Below are 17172 nucleotides of genomic sequence, written 5' to 3'. Positions count from 1 at the left end.
AGTAGGGTATTTGGGTCATTGTATCAAGTCAACTACGTATAGAGGAGGAGGGAGAGAGGGATGTCCAGCCCTAGGTGATTGATTTTTGAGAAAGTTTTGTTTTTTTTTGGGAGGAGGGAGGGAGGGAGGGAAAGGAACTAGAAAAAGCTAAAAAAAAAGGGGTAAGTCAGTGGGGATTTGGGCTCCTATCCTTTGGTGAGAATGGAATCAAAGACTTCATCATAGGGCTTGTTGGTACTACCGCCAAGCCCCAGCTTATTCTCAGAAAAAATATTATTTATCACCATTTTTCATACCATTTGTAATCATATTTTTGGGTGAGTCAGTGGGGAGAGGGCCCCTACCCTTAGTAGGAATTGAGCCTAGGACGTACCCTTGCAATTCGTCAAGCGCTAACCAATTAAGCCCAGGCTCTCTTATTTGTCCTTCCCCTTTCTTCTTTTTACTTCTTCCCTTTACTCCAAGTCCATATTTCTCTTCCTCCTTTCCTCTAGTTACTTCTTCTTTCTACCCTTTTTTTCTTGTTCTATTTTTTTCTCTTTCCTTCAATGGTTTCCCAATTGTCTTCTTTCTTTGGATTTTTGTGTTCCCATAACCTTCCAAATAGCAAATATGTCCCATAAAAAAATCCACCAAACCTTAATAGGTCATCCTTAGAATTAGGGTTTGGGTTTCAAACCCCAAACCTTAATAGGTCCTCCTTAGAATTAGGGTTTGGGTTTCCAACCCTAATTCTGCCTCAAAAGTCAAAACCTTAATTTTTAAGCACCATAAACATCAAAACCCTAAAACACATTGTCGGAGTGCCATTGAGATTAATTTAAAGCTATTCTATGTCATCTTCTTTTCTCTGGGTTGTAGGCTAGCCTTGAATTTGGTTGGTATCAATTTTATTTTAGTTGATTTAGTTTAAAGACATATTTCTTCAAATTAGCAAAAATTTGATAATCGATACAATAAACTGGAAACAAGAGAAGGTGAAAAAGATGTCTTCAAATTAACAAAATAAGAGAGAAAAAGTGTTTAGAGATCCAAACTATATTAAATGCATTAAGAATGAAGATCAAAGGATCTTGGTGAAGGATGACGAGATCAAAGAAAGGTAGAGAGTTTCTTTTAAAAATTATTAAAGGACGAACACAATTGAAACATAGTGATAGAAGGAACCGTTGATATAAATAAGGGGGAGGTCATAGATACATTCGTAGGATTAGGATATCAGAAGTGAAAGAAGCTTTGAAAAGGATGAAGATAGGAAAGGCTTTAGGACCAGATGGTATCTTGATAGAGGTTTGGAAGTGCATGGCAGAGATTGGCATTGATAGGCTGACGAAGTTGTCCAACAAGGTGCTAAGAACAAAGAAAATTCCAGACAAATAGAGGAAAAGTATTGCGGTACCTATTTACAAGAACAAACGAAATATATAGAATTGTGCAGGCTATCGATGAATCAAGCTTATGAGCTATACTATAAAGCTTTGAGAGAGAGTGATTGAGCAACGACTAAGGCATGAAACGAGTGTATTTGAAAACCAATTTGGTTTTATGCTAAGAAGGTCAACAACCGAAGCTATTTTCCTACTTAGGCAACTAACTGAGAAGTTTAGGGCAACGGGAGAAGACCTCCACATTGTCTTTATTGACCTAGAGAAACCTTATGATAGAATACCTCGAGATTTGATTTGCAGGGTGTTGGAAAAAAAAGGAGTCTCCAAACACTACATCGACTTGGTGAGAGATATGTATGATGGAACGCTAAAACAACTAATGGAGAGATGATTAAGTTTTCAGTGACAATAAGTCTATATCAAGGATCAGCATTGGGCGAGGTGAAGATGTGCAACTGGAATTTTATATGATCATCACATACCAATGAAGCTGAAGGGTAAGCAGCTGTGAGACCAGCTTTGCTTTATGGGACAAAATGTTACGCAGACAAAAAACAATATATCCATAAAATGAGCATAGGGAAGATGAGGATGTTAAGATGGATGAGTGGCAAGACAAGAAGGAATAAAATCTGAAATGAATCCATTCGTGAAAGTTTAGGTGTGGCACCAATAGACGATAAGATGAGAGAGAGTAGATTTAGGTGGGCTGGCTACGTGCGGCATCGACTCAGTACAACACCTGTTAAGAGGTGCGAGTTAGTTCAACGGGAAGGATTGAAAAAGACAAGGGGTAGGCGCAAAAGGATGTGGTTGAAAGTAGACCGAAAAGATATGGGGACTTCTGGCCTCATTGAGGGTATGGCTTTAAATAGAACATAATGGCGGACCATGATTCGTGTGGCCAACCCCAATTAATTGGGAAAAAGCTATGATGATGATGATGATGAGTTTAAGGACATATTTCAATCAGTTTTAGATTTGAAATCTCGACTCCTAAGCATTGAAGCAAATTCTTAGCTTGCATGCTGAATTACTCAAGTTCGCTTAGTTTTGTGGATGATAACTTGCTAAAGTTGTAGATAAATAGCCCTATTTGAACTTAGATCTTTCTCCACATGTATTTATAATCGAAGATGAGTAAGCAGCTGTTCAGCTTATATTAGGCTACATTAACCAATTATACCTACAATACATTTTCCGAGAGAAATCAGGGTGAAGGTAAAAGACCTCCACATGGTTCTTATTGATCTAGAGAAAGCTTATGATACACTACCTTGAGATTTAATGTGGTGCATGTTAAAATAGAAAGAAGTCTTCAGATACTATATCGACTTGGTGAGAGATATGTACGAGGGAGAGCTAACTAGAGTATAACCAACTAGTGGAGATACGAGTAAGTTTTCAATGACAATAGGTTTTACATCAAAGGTCAGTGTTGAGCCCATACCTCTTCGTCTTAATTATGGACAACTTAACAAAGCACTTACAAGATGAGGTATCATGGTGCATATTGTTCGTAGACAATATAATTTTGATCGATGAGACCCAAAGCGGCATCAACATAAAGTTAAAACTTTGAAGGGATGCTCTAGAATTTAAAGGCCTGTTTGGATATGAGGAAATTAGGAATTTTGTATGTTTGAAATAAAAAAAACTATGGATTTCTAATATCAAGGATTATTTTCTGGGATTCCTCAAATCTTTAAAATTTTAATGTACTTTCTCTCTCTGAAACTCAAAATTTAAGAGACTCTCCATAAAAATTTTAGAAAATTTTGAGATAGTTTATCTCTCTAAAAATTTTCAGGTAGTTTATCTCTCAAAAGCTCAATATAGTTTCTCTCAATGTTGTCAGATTCACTTCGGAGTCTTCTTCTGTTTGGTGAGAAAAATGAAGTAATTCGGTGCTTCGGCCAATTCGAGGGAAGACTTTGGACTTTTTTTTAATTAAATATAAATACATTAGATATTTATATATAAACCATATAAAAATAATGGAAAATTTTTAAAATAAAAAGTTTTAAAAATATTTTTATATATGTATTTCTTTTCTACCGATGCAGCCCGGAGCTTCGGCAGAAGCAGACCCGAAGTAGACCGAAGCAGCCCGAATCTGACCGAAGCGACAATACCACACTCTCGCTTCGGTTTATGCTTAAAATCCGAAGGCTTCGGCCTCTTCGGTCAAAGCGAAGCAAATTTGATTATATTGGTTTCTCTTTTTAAAATTTTAATATACTCTCTCTAAAACTTAAAATTTTATATAGTTTCACTCTCTAAAATTTTAATATACTTTCTCTTTCTAAATATCAAAACTTGAGTTAGTCTTTCTCTAAAAAATTCAGGTAGTTTCTTTCTTAAAATTTGATATAGTTTCTCTCTCTATAATTTTAATATAATTTCTCCCTAAAAATTTTGAGATTGTTACTCTCTAAAATCTCAACTACTTTCTCTCTCTAAAATTTCATGTAGTTTCTCTCTAAAATTTTAAGATCTCTCTAAAACTTAATGTATTTTCTCTTTAAAATTGGATATAGCGTCTCTCTAAAACTTAAAATTTGAAATAGTTTCTGTCTCAAAATTTTAAAATCATTTCGCTCTATAAAAACATTTAGCTACTTGTCTCTCGAAAATTTGATATGGTTTTCCTCTCTAAAATTTTAAGATACTTTTTCTCGCTAAAACTTAAATTTTGAGATAGTTTCTCTCTAGATTTTTTTGCTACGTTCTCTCTCTAAAATTTGGTATAGTTTCTCTCTAAAATTTGAAGTACCTACTCTCTAAAAATTAAATTTTGAGATAGTTTCTCTCTCTGAAAATTACGAGAGAGTTTGTTTCTATAAAAAAATTCAGCTACTCTCTCTCTAATTTGATATAGTTTCTCCCTTTAAAACTTTTCAAATACTTCCTCTCTCTAAAATTTAAATATACTTTCACTCTCTAAACTTTAAAATTTAAGACAGTCTTTTTCTAAAACATTTCAGGTGCCTTCTCTCTCTAAAATTTGATATAGTTTCTCTCTCTAAAATTTAAAATTTGAGATAGCTTCTCTCTTTATAATTTTGAGATGGTTCCTCTCTTTAAAAATTTTCAGGTACTTTATCTCTAAAATGTGATATAATTTCTCTCTTTAAAATTTTAATATTCTTTCTCTCTAAATTTAAAATTTGAATCAATTTCTCTATAAAAATTTTGAACTAGTTTTTCCATACTTTTTCAGGTACTTTCTCCCTCTAATTGATATGGTTTTCGTATTTTTCGTGTACCAAACATGCATAATACCAAAAAGAGCGCTCTTTTGATATCTTTGGTCGGTAATCAAGAAAAAATGGTGAGATTGAGGAAGATGTCGCGCGTAGAATTCAGTTAACATGTCTCCCAATTGATCATGGATATTGTCCCACTCTACATTTTCTCTCTATCCCACCTCTCTCTCTAACCCAACTCATTCTCTCTATGCCACTCCCTGTATTGTTTTTATAAATCTAGCCAAACACCCTTTTCTCTTCCTCTCTCATTTTCTATCTCTAACCCACTCTTCCTATGCATATTACATAGAAACGAACACATGTATCCTTCGGTGAGGGATGCGAGTAATAGAAACATGAACTCTGAAAAATATCATCTACACACAAGACCTCTGTACAATATATATAGTGATTGTATACTATGACACCATTTATCTTTGTTATAAGGAGATCACAATTACTTTTAGTCATTAAAGGTCAAATTGGATGGCCCGGGGTGTGTCACGAAGTCTGAATTTTTTTAGTTTTTTTTGAACTTTTAAGTCTAGTCAATGACACTCCTACAACCACCCGATTTGAAATCTGATGAACCAGAGTGATTGTGATTTTCTTGTACCAAAAGTAAATGGTCTCTTTGTATACTTTTCCATATATATAGATATATAAATATATAAATAAATATATATATATATATATATATATATATATATATATATTTATTTACTGAACTTTTACATAATTTTCAATTCATATTGTAAAACAAAATGAAAGATGTGGCTATGTGGAATTCAAAAGCTATAAAATCAAAAATTTTCTTTGCTTCTAAAAACCTAATACAATCTAGCACCTTTTCTTTTATTGCCAAAATAAGTAGTTACAATCTAGGAATAAAAAACCAAGCTTCTACTATCAATTTGAGTAAAAATAATGTTCCTAAAAGCGCAAGTAAAAATATGGAAATATGATTGAAAAATAAAAATAAACAGTTGGATAGACTTATTCGATTATGTCTAGGGTCACCGCTATAGGACTTAGTACACCCCACACCTGATTTCCTAACTGATAGCGCACTCCAACCTTATAAGTCTTGCTGAATTTTCAAAGCCGAGAAGCTTCCTTAGGTAATACCTATTAACTAGGATTTTGACTTTAGAACAAACTTGGGCATACCATGAAGGCAAAAAAACTCCCTAGGTTGGGCATGCCCCTCTCTACCACATAACCCTAATTAGGTTGGCGTGCCACCCTTTAATAGTTTATTTTATGGGAGATGTTGTGATTCAAAAAGCAGACCGCCCAACGCCTACGCGGTCCGAAAGGCCTGGGCGCATCGCCCAGGCCTAGGCGGCTAATCTGGGAGGTCAATCCCTGGGCGGCCTCCTAGGCGGTACGGAACCCGTGTAGGCGGGCGCCCAGGGCCTACGCCCCGCCCAGGGGAGGAAATAACTTTTGGTAGGGACTATTTCGATCATTTTTTTTTTTTTTTAAGGGTAAAAATTAGGGTTTTAGGTTCATTTGAAACCTAAAACTTGTTGGAGGCAATTTTAGAAAGAGAAAGCCCCCAAAAAACTAGTTTTTGATGAATTTTTTAGGATCGAAGGGTTTTTCAAAGTTAACAAAAATTAATCAAAACATCACCCATTGATATTAGATTTACTTTTTGATGTTTTGCAAAGTTATTAGGAGGTTTTTTAGAAGATTTTGAGTATTTAGAAGCATCTTTGAGGTGGAAATTTGAAGATTGAGCAATCAAACTCAAAGTAAGTGATTTTTTTTTATTGCTTTAGTAATTTGCATTATTTTTAAGATGTCTTCTTTGGGATCTAATAGGAGTGGTGATCCCGATTGGAAAATATGGCTATAACCCAGATCCTAATGATAAAAATTGCATAAGATGCAAGTTTTGTGAAAAGAATACAAAAAGGGGTATGAACCGGTTCAAGAAACATCTTGTCGGTATCAGGGAGGATATTGCCTCATGTAAAAAGACTCTTGATGCTGTTAAAGAGGAAATAAACAATTTTTTGAACATGGTGAAAATGAAAAAAGATGAGATAACTGCCTCTATGGCAGAGATTAAGTCTGGGGTTCGGGTCAATTTTGATGATAATGATAGTGATAAGGAAAGGATTGGGGAGAGATGTCAATAGGTTGAGCAATCCATTATTAGGAGAAAGGGAAGGCAGTTGTAATTGCTTATCGTTCTGGGACTAAGAAGCCTCGGGTTAGAGGCCCTATGGATAGTTTTTTACCTCGGCCTAACCCTAGGGTTGCAGGAGAGAAACAAAAAAGCAAACCACCATTGAAAATATAATCAATAAGGAAAAGAGAGATAGAGCTACGTATTATCTTGCTACATGGTTTTATGAGGCAAGCATTCCTTTTAATACCGCTCACTTAAGCAGCTTCTATGCTGCGGTAGAGACAATTGGCCAATTTGGCCCTGAGATGAATTCCCCAACCCCATATGAGCTTTCAGAGCCTTTTTTAAAAAAAGAAGTTGTAGAACTTAAGAAGGATGCATAGGCTCAGTATGAGGTTACCATTATGACTGATGCTTGGAGTGATAGGAAGAGAAGAAGTCCGATGAATTTGCTTGTGAATTATCCTGCAGGGACTATGTTTTTGAGGTCTATTGATGCCTCTGATCATATCCATGATGCCCATTACATATTTCAAGTGATAGAAAAGGGAATCAAGGAGGTTGGGGAGCATCTTGTTGTACAGGTTGTCACAGACAATGCTGCTTCTAATGTTGCTGCATCTAATTTGTTGTGCATAGCTTATCCTAGAATCATTTGGACACCATGTGCAGCACATTGTATAGACTTCATGCTTGAGGCTGTTAACAGTTTAACCGAGATATCAGGCGCAGTGAAGAAGGCCAAGTTAGTTACAAATTTCATTTATAGCCACCATCGCACCCTCAGCATGATGCGTACCTTTACAAAGAAGAAGGAGATTGTGAGGCCTGGGGTCACGAGATTTGCGACCTGGTACTTATGTCTAGATAGCATACATTCGAGGAGAGTGCAGTTGAGGCAAATGTTTACCTCAGATGAGTAGAGAGCGTGCAAGTGGTCTAAGGATCAGGTTGGGAAGAAGGTAAGAGATATTATCCTTTCTAAGGCTTTTTGGCGAGGGGTGAAGGGCACTCTTAAGGTATTTTTTCCTCTTATCAAAATCCTTTACATGGTTGATAGTAACAAGCCTTCTATGGGCTACATATATGATGCTATGGAGAAATGCAAAAGAGAGATAGCCCAAAATTTCAATAATGAAGAAACCCGCTACAAGCCTGTTTGGGAGATTATTGATGAGAAGTGGGATAGGCAGCTACATCGGCCCTTGCATGCAGTTGGTTATTATTTGAACCCAGCTTTTTTTTATATTGACAAGGATAAACAAACAAATGAAACAATTATGAATGGATTTAATGAGTGTGTAGAGGTGCTAGTCACTGATCCTGATATGCAGGATATTATATACGCTGATGAGCTGATAAATTACAAGTGCTCATTAAAATCTTTGGGAGATGTCCAGTTATTAATAATATTCTTAAGTTCATCTTCATCAAATTCAAGTAATCAAGTAATTCTATTATTTATTTATGCATTTTTTCTATATCTTTGCAGCCCATTGGTGAAGCCAACATGGGTGTAATTCTCCAAATTTACAAAAGTTGGCCATTCAGATCTTAAACTTAACCACTTCTTCATCCAGTTGTGAGCGCAATTGGAGTACTTTTGAAGGGGTAAGGCTGTAAAGGTAATTTGTATAATTTTATAAGTAATACATGAACTATAGATATTAGATTTTAATAAGTTTCATTTGATTTTGTTAGATTCATACAAAGCAAAGGAACAGGCTTGTATCAAAGAGGTTCAATGACCTAGTCTATGTCAAGTACAATCGATTCTTGAAGGACATGTTTGCTAAGAGAGATAATAGAGACCCCATCAGATCAAAAAATATAGACCATGCTATGGAGTGGTTAGTCGATGATGAGGTCGAGGGGCATGAAGGATTGATATGGGACATGATCATGGATGCTTCAGGGACATCAGTTGACCCTCCTAGGGCCATTATATCTTCTGCACAGAGAACAAGGATGGAGGAAGAGGAGGAAGAAGGGGTTGATTCAGAACAGATGGAGGAGGACGGGGATGACCAATATGTCGAGGAGGGTGACGATTCTGATGAATATGATGCCAATGCAGCTGACCCTAGATTTTCGGATGATGAATGTTGATTGTTGAATAATTATTAAACTTTGAAGTTTGAACTTTGATTGAAGTATTGTGTATTGAACTATTGAAGATTCAGTCTTCAAGTACTACTTTCATAGTTTTATAATTCAATTTTGTTTTCTTCCTCATGGTGGTGTACTGCAGTACTAATGTGATACTATTTGATAACTTGGTTTGATAATTTAGTTGGTTGGAAAATTTTAAGTTTTAATTGGATATGGAGTATGAACTGACTTATGGATTATGGTTATGCTTATGGAGTGCGTGCTAAATGCTAATATGTAGTATAACTTGAATTATGAACTGCAATACATATAACTGATATTGACATAATTGCAGAATCCTTATTTGGATTCAACTGGGCCGCCCAGGTTCTGGGCGTCCGCCTAGGCATTGGGCAGCCTGGACCCCTCAGGCCCCCTAGGACCCGTCTAGCGCTTTTTGAAACACTAGGAGATGTACCGCTTATAAAGACAGAGGAAAGAAGAGAACAAAAAATTGGAGAGATAGAGAGTCAATTGTAAGAGTTGGAGGAGAGAGAGAGAGGCTCCCAAAAAATTGTGTATAATGAAAAGGGGTTCACCTTCTTATATAGATCTCAATACCCCTCCCAAGCAATGCCTATCTAGCGACTCAGTTTGACCAATAGGAAATTAGAAAATTTATGAGGTGAGAGAATAAATCAGAGCCACCCCTCCCACAAATCAGCCATCATTTTGGAAGATATATCAAGAACTTTATCCCATTAATATTCATATGTGGGGCTGGATCCAAGGGCCCACATGTGCCCTTCCTTATTCATATAGGTTTGAAAACGCCCTTTTTAAAGGAAATTATATTAGAAATAATTGAAAATACCCTTTTTAAAGGAAATTATAGTAGAAATAATTTTAAAGATTCTAAAAATTTTCTAAAATTCAAATGAATACTTCTAATATGTAGGAGGGAACTGGTAATAATGGGTCAAACCACGTGACTATAAGGGCATTGCACCCGACCTAGTAAGCATAATCCACAACTATCTTCTCAAACCCTGCCAACAAAACCCATGATCCATAGTCACATGTAGGGGCTCATGATGGGCTCGTCAAAGCTAGCTAATAACCAATGGAACCACAATTTTGGAATACGGGTTATAGTTCCCAATTTTAAAAGTAAGCTAAGCATGTGTTACTATTATGCAAAGGGAGACTCCCTATGCACATATACATGTATCACTTTTCTGGGTTGCTTCCCAATAATATGGCTATCATATATACATGTCGTATGGAAGTTTATTAAGGATTTAGCCATTGATCTCACAGACTAACACCTGCAAACAAAAAAATTGACAGCTCTCTAGCCTACAAACATTTTTTGGGCATCTCTCAAACCTCAACAAGGGATGACCCGCTGTAAATCCTTCTCGTTAAAGGGAGTGACTATGTAGAACTCAAGGTATTAAATTCAAAAAAAAAAAATTTATTTTATTCAATATACCTGAATTCTACTTACGTGGCCCCACTATACACTGCTCTAAACCAAAATTAAAACCCTAAACACAACCTAGAATATTTTCTTTTACTGCCAAAATAATAGATGCCATCCAGGAGCAATAATCAATCTTCCACTATGATTTTAGGTACAAAATAAGTTCTTAAAAATTCACAAAAAAATATAAAATATTGCTGAAAATTATTAAATCTACTGGAAAGACTTACTAGAAGATACCTGAAGTTACCCTCACAAATCTTGATACACCCCACTTCTTGACTGATGGCGCACTTTTGTCCTTTTTTATCTTGCTGGAATTTCAGAGATAGGAAACTTTCACAGGCAATACCTCTTTCTCTAGGGTTTTAGAGAGCATGGAAACCTAATTAGGATTTGTAGAAACCCTTATGAACAAATAAGACTAGACTTGAAGGCATAAAATCTTCCTATGGTTGGACATACCCCTTTTTTTTCTCCAAACAGCAAACCCTAATTATGGTTTCAATGTGGCACCCTTGTCTTATCAAATTTTGGGTAGCATGACCCTTTTTAGAAGGGAGGACAAAGGAGAATCTTGTTTAAAAGAAACAAATTTATGTCCCACTTTGAATAGGATTTTTACTAGGTATGCCTTATCTTTATTTTTCAGCTAGACCGTTAGGGTATTTAAGAAATCTGTGGGGTGAGAGAGATTCAATCTGACCACAAATCAGCCATAATGATTTTGGTTGGAAACTAGGAAGCAAACCCCCTTATAATTTGACCTAAGTCCAACTCCTATTTAAATTTGAATTATAACCACTTTTAGTATTATCTAGATTTTTCATAATCTTTAAGAAGTTCAAAGATAATATTTATTATTCAAACTCCCACTTGAATAGGAAATCAAATATATTTTAAAATTTAAAGATTTCTTATTCAACTAAACGATGGCATAATTTAAAAGTAGACTGATACCAATGGGTCAAAATTAGCAACATTAAGGGTTCTCCACTTGATCCAAAACTCATGATCCACTACCTTTTACTTATCCAACCCAACAAGGACCCATAACCCATAGTCTCAATTTAGGGGTTCATGGCTGGCTTGTCAAAGTTGGACAACAAACAGTGGAACCATGATCATAGAATGGGGATTTCAATCCCCTTCCTTTACGAACAAATCTAGCACTTGTCACTACAAAGCAAAAGGGGCTCTCTCTATACACATGTACAGGTGTCCCTCTATAGGGCTGCTCCTCAGTAATGCGGTTGTCATGTGTACAAGTCATGCAGAAGTTTGTTGAGACTTTGGCCCTTATCATAGGCCAACAACCGCACAAAGAAGACCACACAGTTCTCCTGGCCTATATATATCATCCCTGGTATCTCTCTGACCTCAACAAGGGATGACCCACTGTAAACCCTTTTCGGTAGTGCCACATGCCCAGGGTAAGGGTTTTGGACATAATCAGGGCCATAAACTGCCCAACTCATGGTTAGTTAACACACATACCCCCACTGAAGTGTATATTCCACAATAAATTATTATTTTTACAAGTGTTTTAGGGCTTTAAAGGCAGCAAAACCCAACATTTTGATAGTACGACATTCCTAGGGGAAAGGGTTTTGGACATGACCAGGGTCATAGACCGCTTAATTCTTGGTTAGTCAAACAATACACACTCCCACTGAAGTGGATTACTTTGGACATGACCAAAGTCATAGACCAACTAATTCTTGGTTAGTCAAATAATATACACTCCCACTGAAGTGTATAATCCATTAGAAATGTTTTTTACATGCCCTCACAGCCTTTAAAGGCCACAAAGCCCCAACACGAAATTGACTCTTTTAGTTGATCAAACTTTTTATCAAACAAAGATAATGTGCACCACAGACAATCATAACAAAATCGTGTGTCTCTAGGTGTGGGCTTGATCGTGCTTGTGGTGTGTGTGTTAGTGTTTTTTATCGACTCCGAAGGAAGGCAACTACAAAGATTATTTTTTTTGGGTAATTCAGTGGGGAAGACAGCCCTTACCCGTTTTTGTCAATAGATCAAGAAGTTACATTTTGAAGGTGTTAATTGGGGGTGTCAACAGTAGGAATGGATACCACAATGTGGTAACTGGGTGTGGGGATGCTACCACCACAACCCCAGCCCCATTCCTAAAAAGTTAACTCAAATGCAACTACAAAGATTTGCACACCAAAGAGCAAAAATCCATTCAATTAATAAAGGGGGTGCAAAGAACAATTACAATAGTGGGTCCGAGAATTCCTTAGGTCGGTGTAGTCTCAGACCACCCATCTTATATGATTGTTGGGGGAGGCTTACCCATAACAATCTATTGGCAGATCCGATCAAGTATTCAACACTTTTTCGTCATGGGGAATTTAGCCATGCCTTTGCTTGCATTAAGCGAGAAAGAACGAGCGACTCGATGCTAGAACCTAGGCGATCTGAAAAGGGCGGAGCCAATCCAATCCGAGTCGAACTCCAGCTTCGATCAAATCTCCTATCTTGGTTCTCCCTTTGGGTCTTTATGACTTTTTGGGTTTTCTAAGGGTATTTAGCTAAAATCACAGGGGGGATCATATCTCCCCAAGAATGAGCAAAGATGATGGGGACTCGTGCAAACCCCTAACATTTTGGCTCGATTTGATCTCAATATGAGTGGAGAACCCTATGAATCCATGTATGTATGAAAATCCCATGTAGCAATGAACAACATTCTGAATTTTGAGCTCATTTGGTTATGGGAATTGAGAGATATGGCCCCCCCAAATTTTGGCCAAAAATTTCATGGCCTGCTGCAAGATGATCGATCATTTCTACAGTACGGTCCCTCCTTAATGTTTTCGTGGTCCACCCCACAGATAGCCCTGAAAATTGGCCTTCTGGATGTTGGATTAAGCTAAAATTTAGACCATTAACTTTTCCACTCATGTTCTCTATTTCATAAAATTTTCAAGTCAATCAGATGTTGCTTCCCTGTGGTTTCTTTGTAATTTTGACCCACCCACTGACCAGCAAGTAGCAGGTTCTGACAACAGTATCTCACTAATCTGGTGTCAAAATGAACCCAAATTTTTAATTTAAGACTTTCGACATGGAGTCTTTCATCCATAGGAATTTGATGATGTTCTCATGCAGGAATCCATAAGTTCCTTTGTTAATTTGGCTATCCTAAGGCTCATCTCAGTGCTGCAAAATGGACGGTCGAGCTTCACCAGGCATTGTCTTGGTCATCCAATATTGGATCGACCTAAAATTTAGAAGGTGGCTTCATGGCATTGTAAATCAAAGTTTGGAACCCTCTGCTATTACAAACAAGTTTAACCGGCATGTGACCATGCCTCATTCTAAACTGTCCAATCACTTACTTGGGCTCAGATCTTTCTCGTTTTTGGCAGGGAGCTTCCTTTTGACCATATTAAGGAGAATTTTTATCTTTGGATTTATTATTAGATGACTTTTTACCCACTATAGCCATTTTCGGTGGTTCTTTCAGTACTCCGACAGTTATCATCGCCACTCCTTGAGTCCAGTGTCATTTTATTTGAGAAAAAATACCCCCAAAGAGAAATCCATCAACAAATCAAGACAATAGACTCAAGTACAACAAACCATCAAGAAAAATGAGTTTATTTTTAATGACCAAATTCTTTAACTCAAGCAACGCAAGTACTACAAATCGTCAAAAAAAATTATCTTCAAAAACTAAACAAAAACTATAATACTCAAATAAAAAGAGTATAATAACCACATATTAAATACCACTAGAGAAATGTACAATAAATTGAATTGTCATGGACCTAGGCCAATTATTGGCAAATAATTGGCCAGCCCATCACAGAGTTTCTATTATTAGATATCCGATCATGTGCAAACAAAGTCCTATGCCTTTGTTGAGTATAATGATCAAACAATAAAAAACAAGGATAATAATAGGACTTTGTACAATCATACAATTAAAAACTAAAAAAGTACTAATCATAAGACTCATTATAAACATCATAGGTGTGCAGGATCACATGGGAGTGAAGCTTAATGCAAAGATTGAGTATTAAATCTTCCGAAACAATGAGATCTTCGTACACTACGAAGAAAAACAATGACTTAAAACATACGAATGTACCTTACATGGCAAGATGGGATGAAGGGAAGAAGGGAAGCGTTGAAGAAGCAAGATGGAGATTCACAACCTGAAGAGAAAGAGAAACCCTAGCAGTTCTACTAGATTTGAAAGAAAGAATACTTTTATTGGAAGAATGGCTCAACTAAACCCTAGGGAAAAATATGAAAAATGGTGTTTTAAACAAGAACCACCTTCTCTCTAACACCCTTCCTGACCTTCCCCAAGATCGCCTCCTCTCGGCTCCCAACTCCCTCATTCTCTATCTTCTCTCAAACTCCATCTACCTTCTCTCTAGACTAAATCAATTTTCTCTCTCCTATTCCCCCGCTCTTCCCCCAACTCTCACTAATCTCATATGGTTCTCTATACCTCTACATGAATCACAAGCTGAAGATATCTAGAGAGAGCTTTTACAAAAATGGAGGAGGTGGATTTGCAGGACTTTCCCTCCATTTTTTACCAGCATTTGATCATGGTTTCGAAAGGGTTTAAAAAATATTTTGAGAATTGGGTTTCTTGTCAACAAAGAGAGGGCATGGTGCTATGATCAACAAGTTCAAGGTACTGTTTTGCTTCATGAGAATTTCTTGATTAAGCAAGACCCATCAATCAGGTATGTGTTGCCATAAAAGGTCTATGGTCCTTCATATTTCAGTAAGAAATAAATATGGACTTATTCCTTGAATAAGCATATCCTAATAATATTTGTTTAAAAAAATAGATTAGAAATCCATCAACTAACAATATACTAGAAAAAGAGGGGGGGAGGGGATATCCTCATAAGCAATGCAAGCGTATCACATAATATTATTCAACAAGTCATTTGCAAACATATGAGAATAAAAGCAGGATTTTTTTTTTGAAATAAATAAATGAAAGCCAAGACTTACATTTGCTCCTTACACGAGAATAACAATTTCCTGTAAATGCACATGACTACTTTTGCAAAACCAAAATGCTCAATGCGCAATTCTTTGTAACACCTTTGCTCGAGATAATCTGCAATCTGCCAATGAAGAAGATACATATTATTACAATATAGTGATGAAAGAATAAGTCCCACAAATCATATTAAAAAAATGAAAGTACTACTATCAGCATGAAAATTATGAAGGGGCTCAGGCATTTCCCTCCCTATGTAAATCATTAGGGTGTTAGGAGCATAGATCCAAAATATGGCTCACCTACAGGCTGGGCAGACTATGGGGGCCTCGGCAATGGCGGCCCTCCTGGGCACAGGGTCAACACCTAGCCCTAGGAGGGTTGCCCAGGAGATAGGCTGCCTAGGGAGTGGAAATGCCCCTCAAGTAGGGAAATTTTTCAACCTTTTCCCCCCCAAATAAGGGGAAAAAAGGGGTGGGAATGTTTTTATAAACCAGCAAAAGTTGTTTTGAGCCTATCTTGACCCAAAATAACTCAAAAAACAAATCCAATCTCCAATTTCATTGGATTGAACTTTCAAAATTTATAGTTTCAGGAAATTGATCCAAGCATCATCCTTTTGCTTTGGATTCAATTTTATTTTGTATTTTAGAAGCTTACTAGTGTGCTTTTGAGATGGACAAACATCGCCGATTTTGAAGATTGAAGATCATGCAAAAAGGCTAGTTAAAAATCTTCATATTTGAGATTTTATTATTTCAATGTCTTCTTCAAGTTCTTCTAGAAGCGGTGACCCGAGTTTAAAGTATTGGTTATAACCTAAATCCAAATGACAAAAATTGTATACGATTTTTTATTGCAAAAAAGATATTAATAGTGGTATAAACTGGTTTGAAAAGCACCTTGCCAGAGTTAGAAGGGATTTTTCCCCTTGTAAAAAGGTTCCCGAAGCTATCAGGGAGGGGATTAATCAATATCTGAGTTTGATAAAACACAAGGAACAATAGAAGCCTTATAATTTGGATAAGTCTTCTTCTGATTTTTCTAAATGTTGTGATCCGGGTTGGAAGTATAGTTATAACCCGAATCCAAATGATAAAAATTGTATAAGGTGTAATTTTTGTGAAAAAAAATACCAATAGGAGTACAAACCGGTTCAAGAACCACCTTGCTAGTATTTAAGGGAATGTTGCTGCTTGTAAAAAAGTTCAAGAAGATATTTGAGATGAGAATAGATAACATTTGAATTGGTCAAAACCAAAAATGGAAGAAAAGGAGCCTTGTTATATAGAAATGTCTCCTCAATGTTCTTGTAAAAGTGGTGATTTGACCTAAATTCGAACGACAAATTTTTTATAAGGTGTAATTATTGTGAAAATGATACTAATTGGGGTATTTACCGGTTCAATAACATCTTGCCGGTCTTGGGGGGATGTTGCCCTTGTAAGAAGGTTCTTGAACATATCAGGAAGGAGATTATGTAATATTTTGAGTTTGGTAACGCAAAAAAGCAAGAAAAGGGCGAAGAGGCATCAAGTAAAGCAGCCAACACTCCTAGTGCCTCTAGATCATCTTCACAAAGCAATAAGGGGAAAGAAGAATAGTAAGAAGAGCAAAAGTCATAGAGGGGAATGAACGTTATGTTCAAGAGGGAGATGACTACTATGATGATGGGCTCGACTCTGATGCATATGATGAAGCTTACCCCACTTTTCTGATGATGACTGAAAACTCTTGAGTCTTTAGAGTATATAAATTTTTTTCTTATTTTCTACTCTTATGCATATGCATGTATCCTTGTATGG

At 36.5% G+C, this 17172-nt stretch overlaps 1 protein-coding gene across 2 annotated transcripts in view; it reads right to left on the bottom strand.

Moving 5' to 3' along the window:
* Positions 1-17172, bottom strand: part of LOC18428932 (protein SEMI-ROLLED LEAF 2) — a 47067-nt gene that overhangs the window by 26091 nt on the left and 3804 nt on the right. For both annotated transcript variants that reach the window (XM_020664073.2, XM_006838228.4), the window contains exon 4: positions 15376-15491. In XM_020664073.2, coding sequence (XP_020519732.1) covers positions 15376-15491 — 116 coding nt within the window. The remainder of the gene's footprint in view (positions 1-15375; positions 15492-17172) is intronic.

Source organism: Amborella trichopoda, chromosome 3 (genome assembly GCF_054954075.1).
Source record: "Amborella trichopoda isolate Santa Cruz 75 chromosome 3, AtrichopodaSantaCruz75HAP2 v2.0, whole genome shotgun sequence".
NCBI lineage: Eukaryota > Viridiplantae > Streptophyta > Magnoliopsida > Amborellales > Amborellaceae > Amborella > Amborella trichopoda.
Note: the sequence above shows the minus strand (reverse complement) of the source record. Positions and strands in the feature narration are given on the sequence as shown.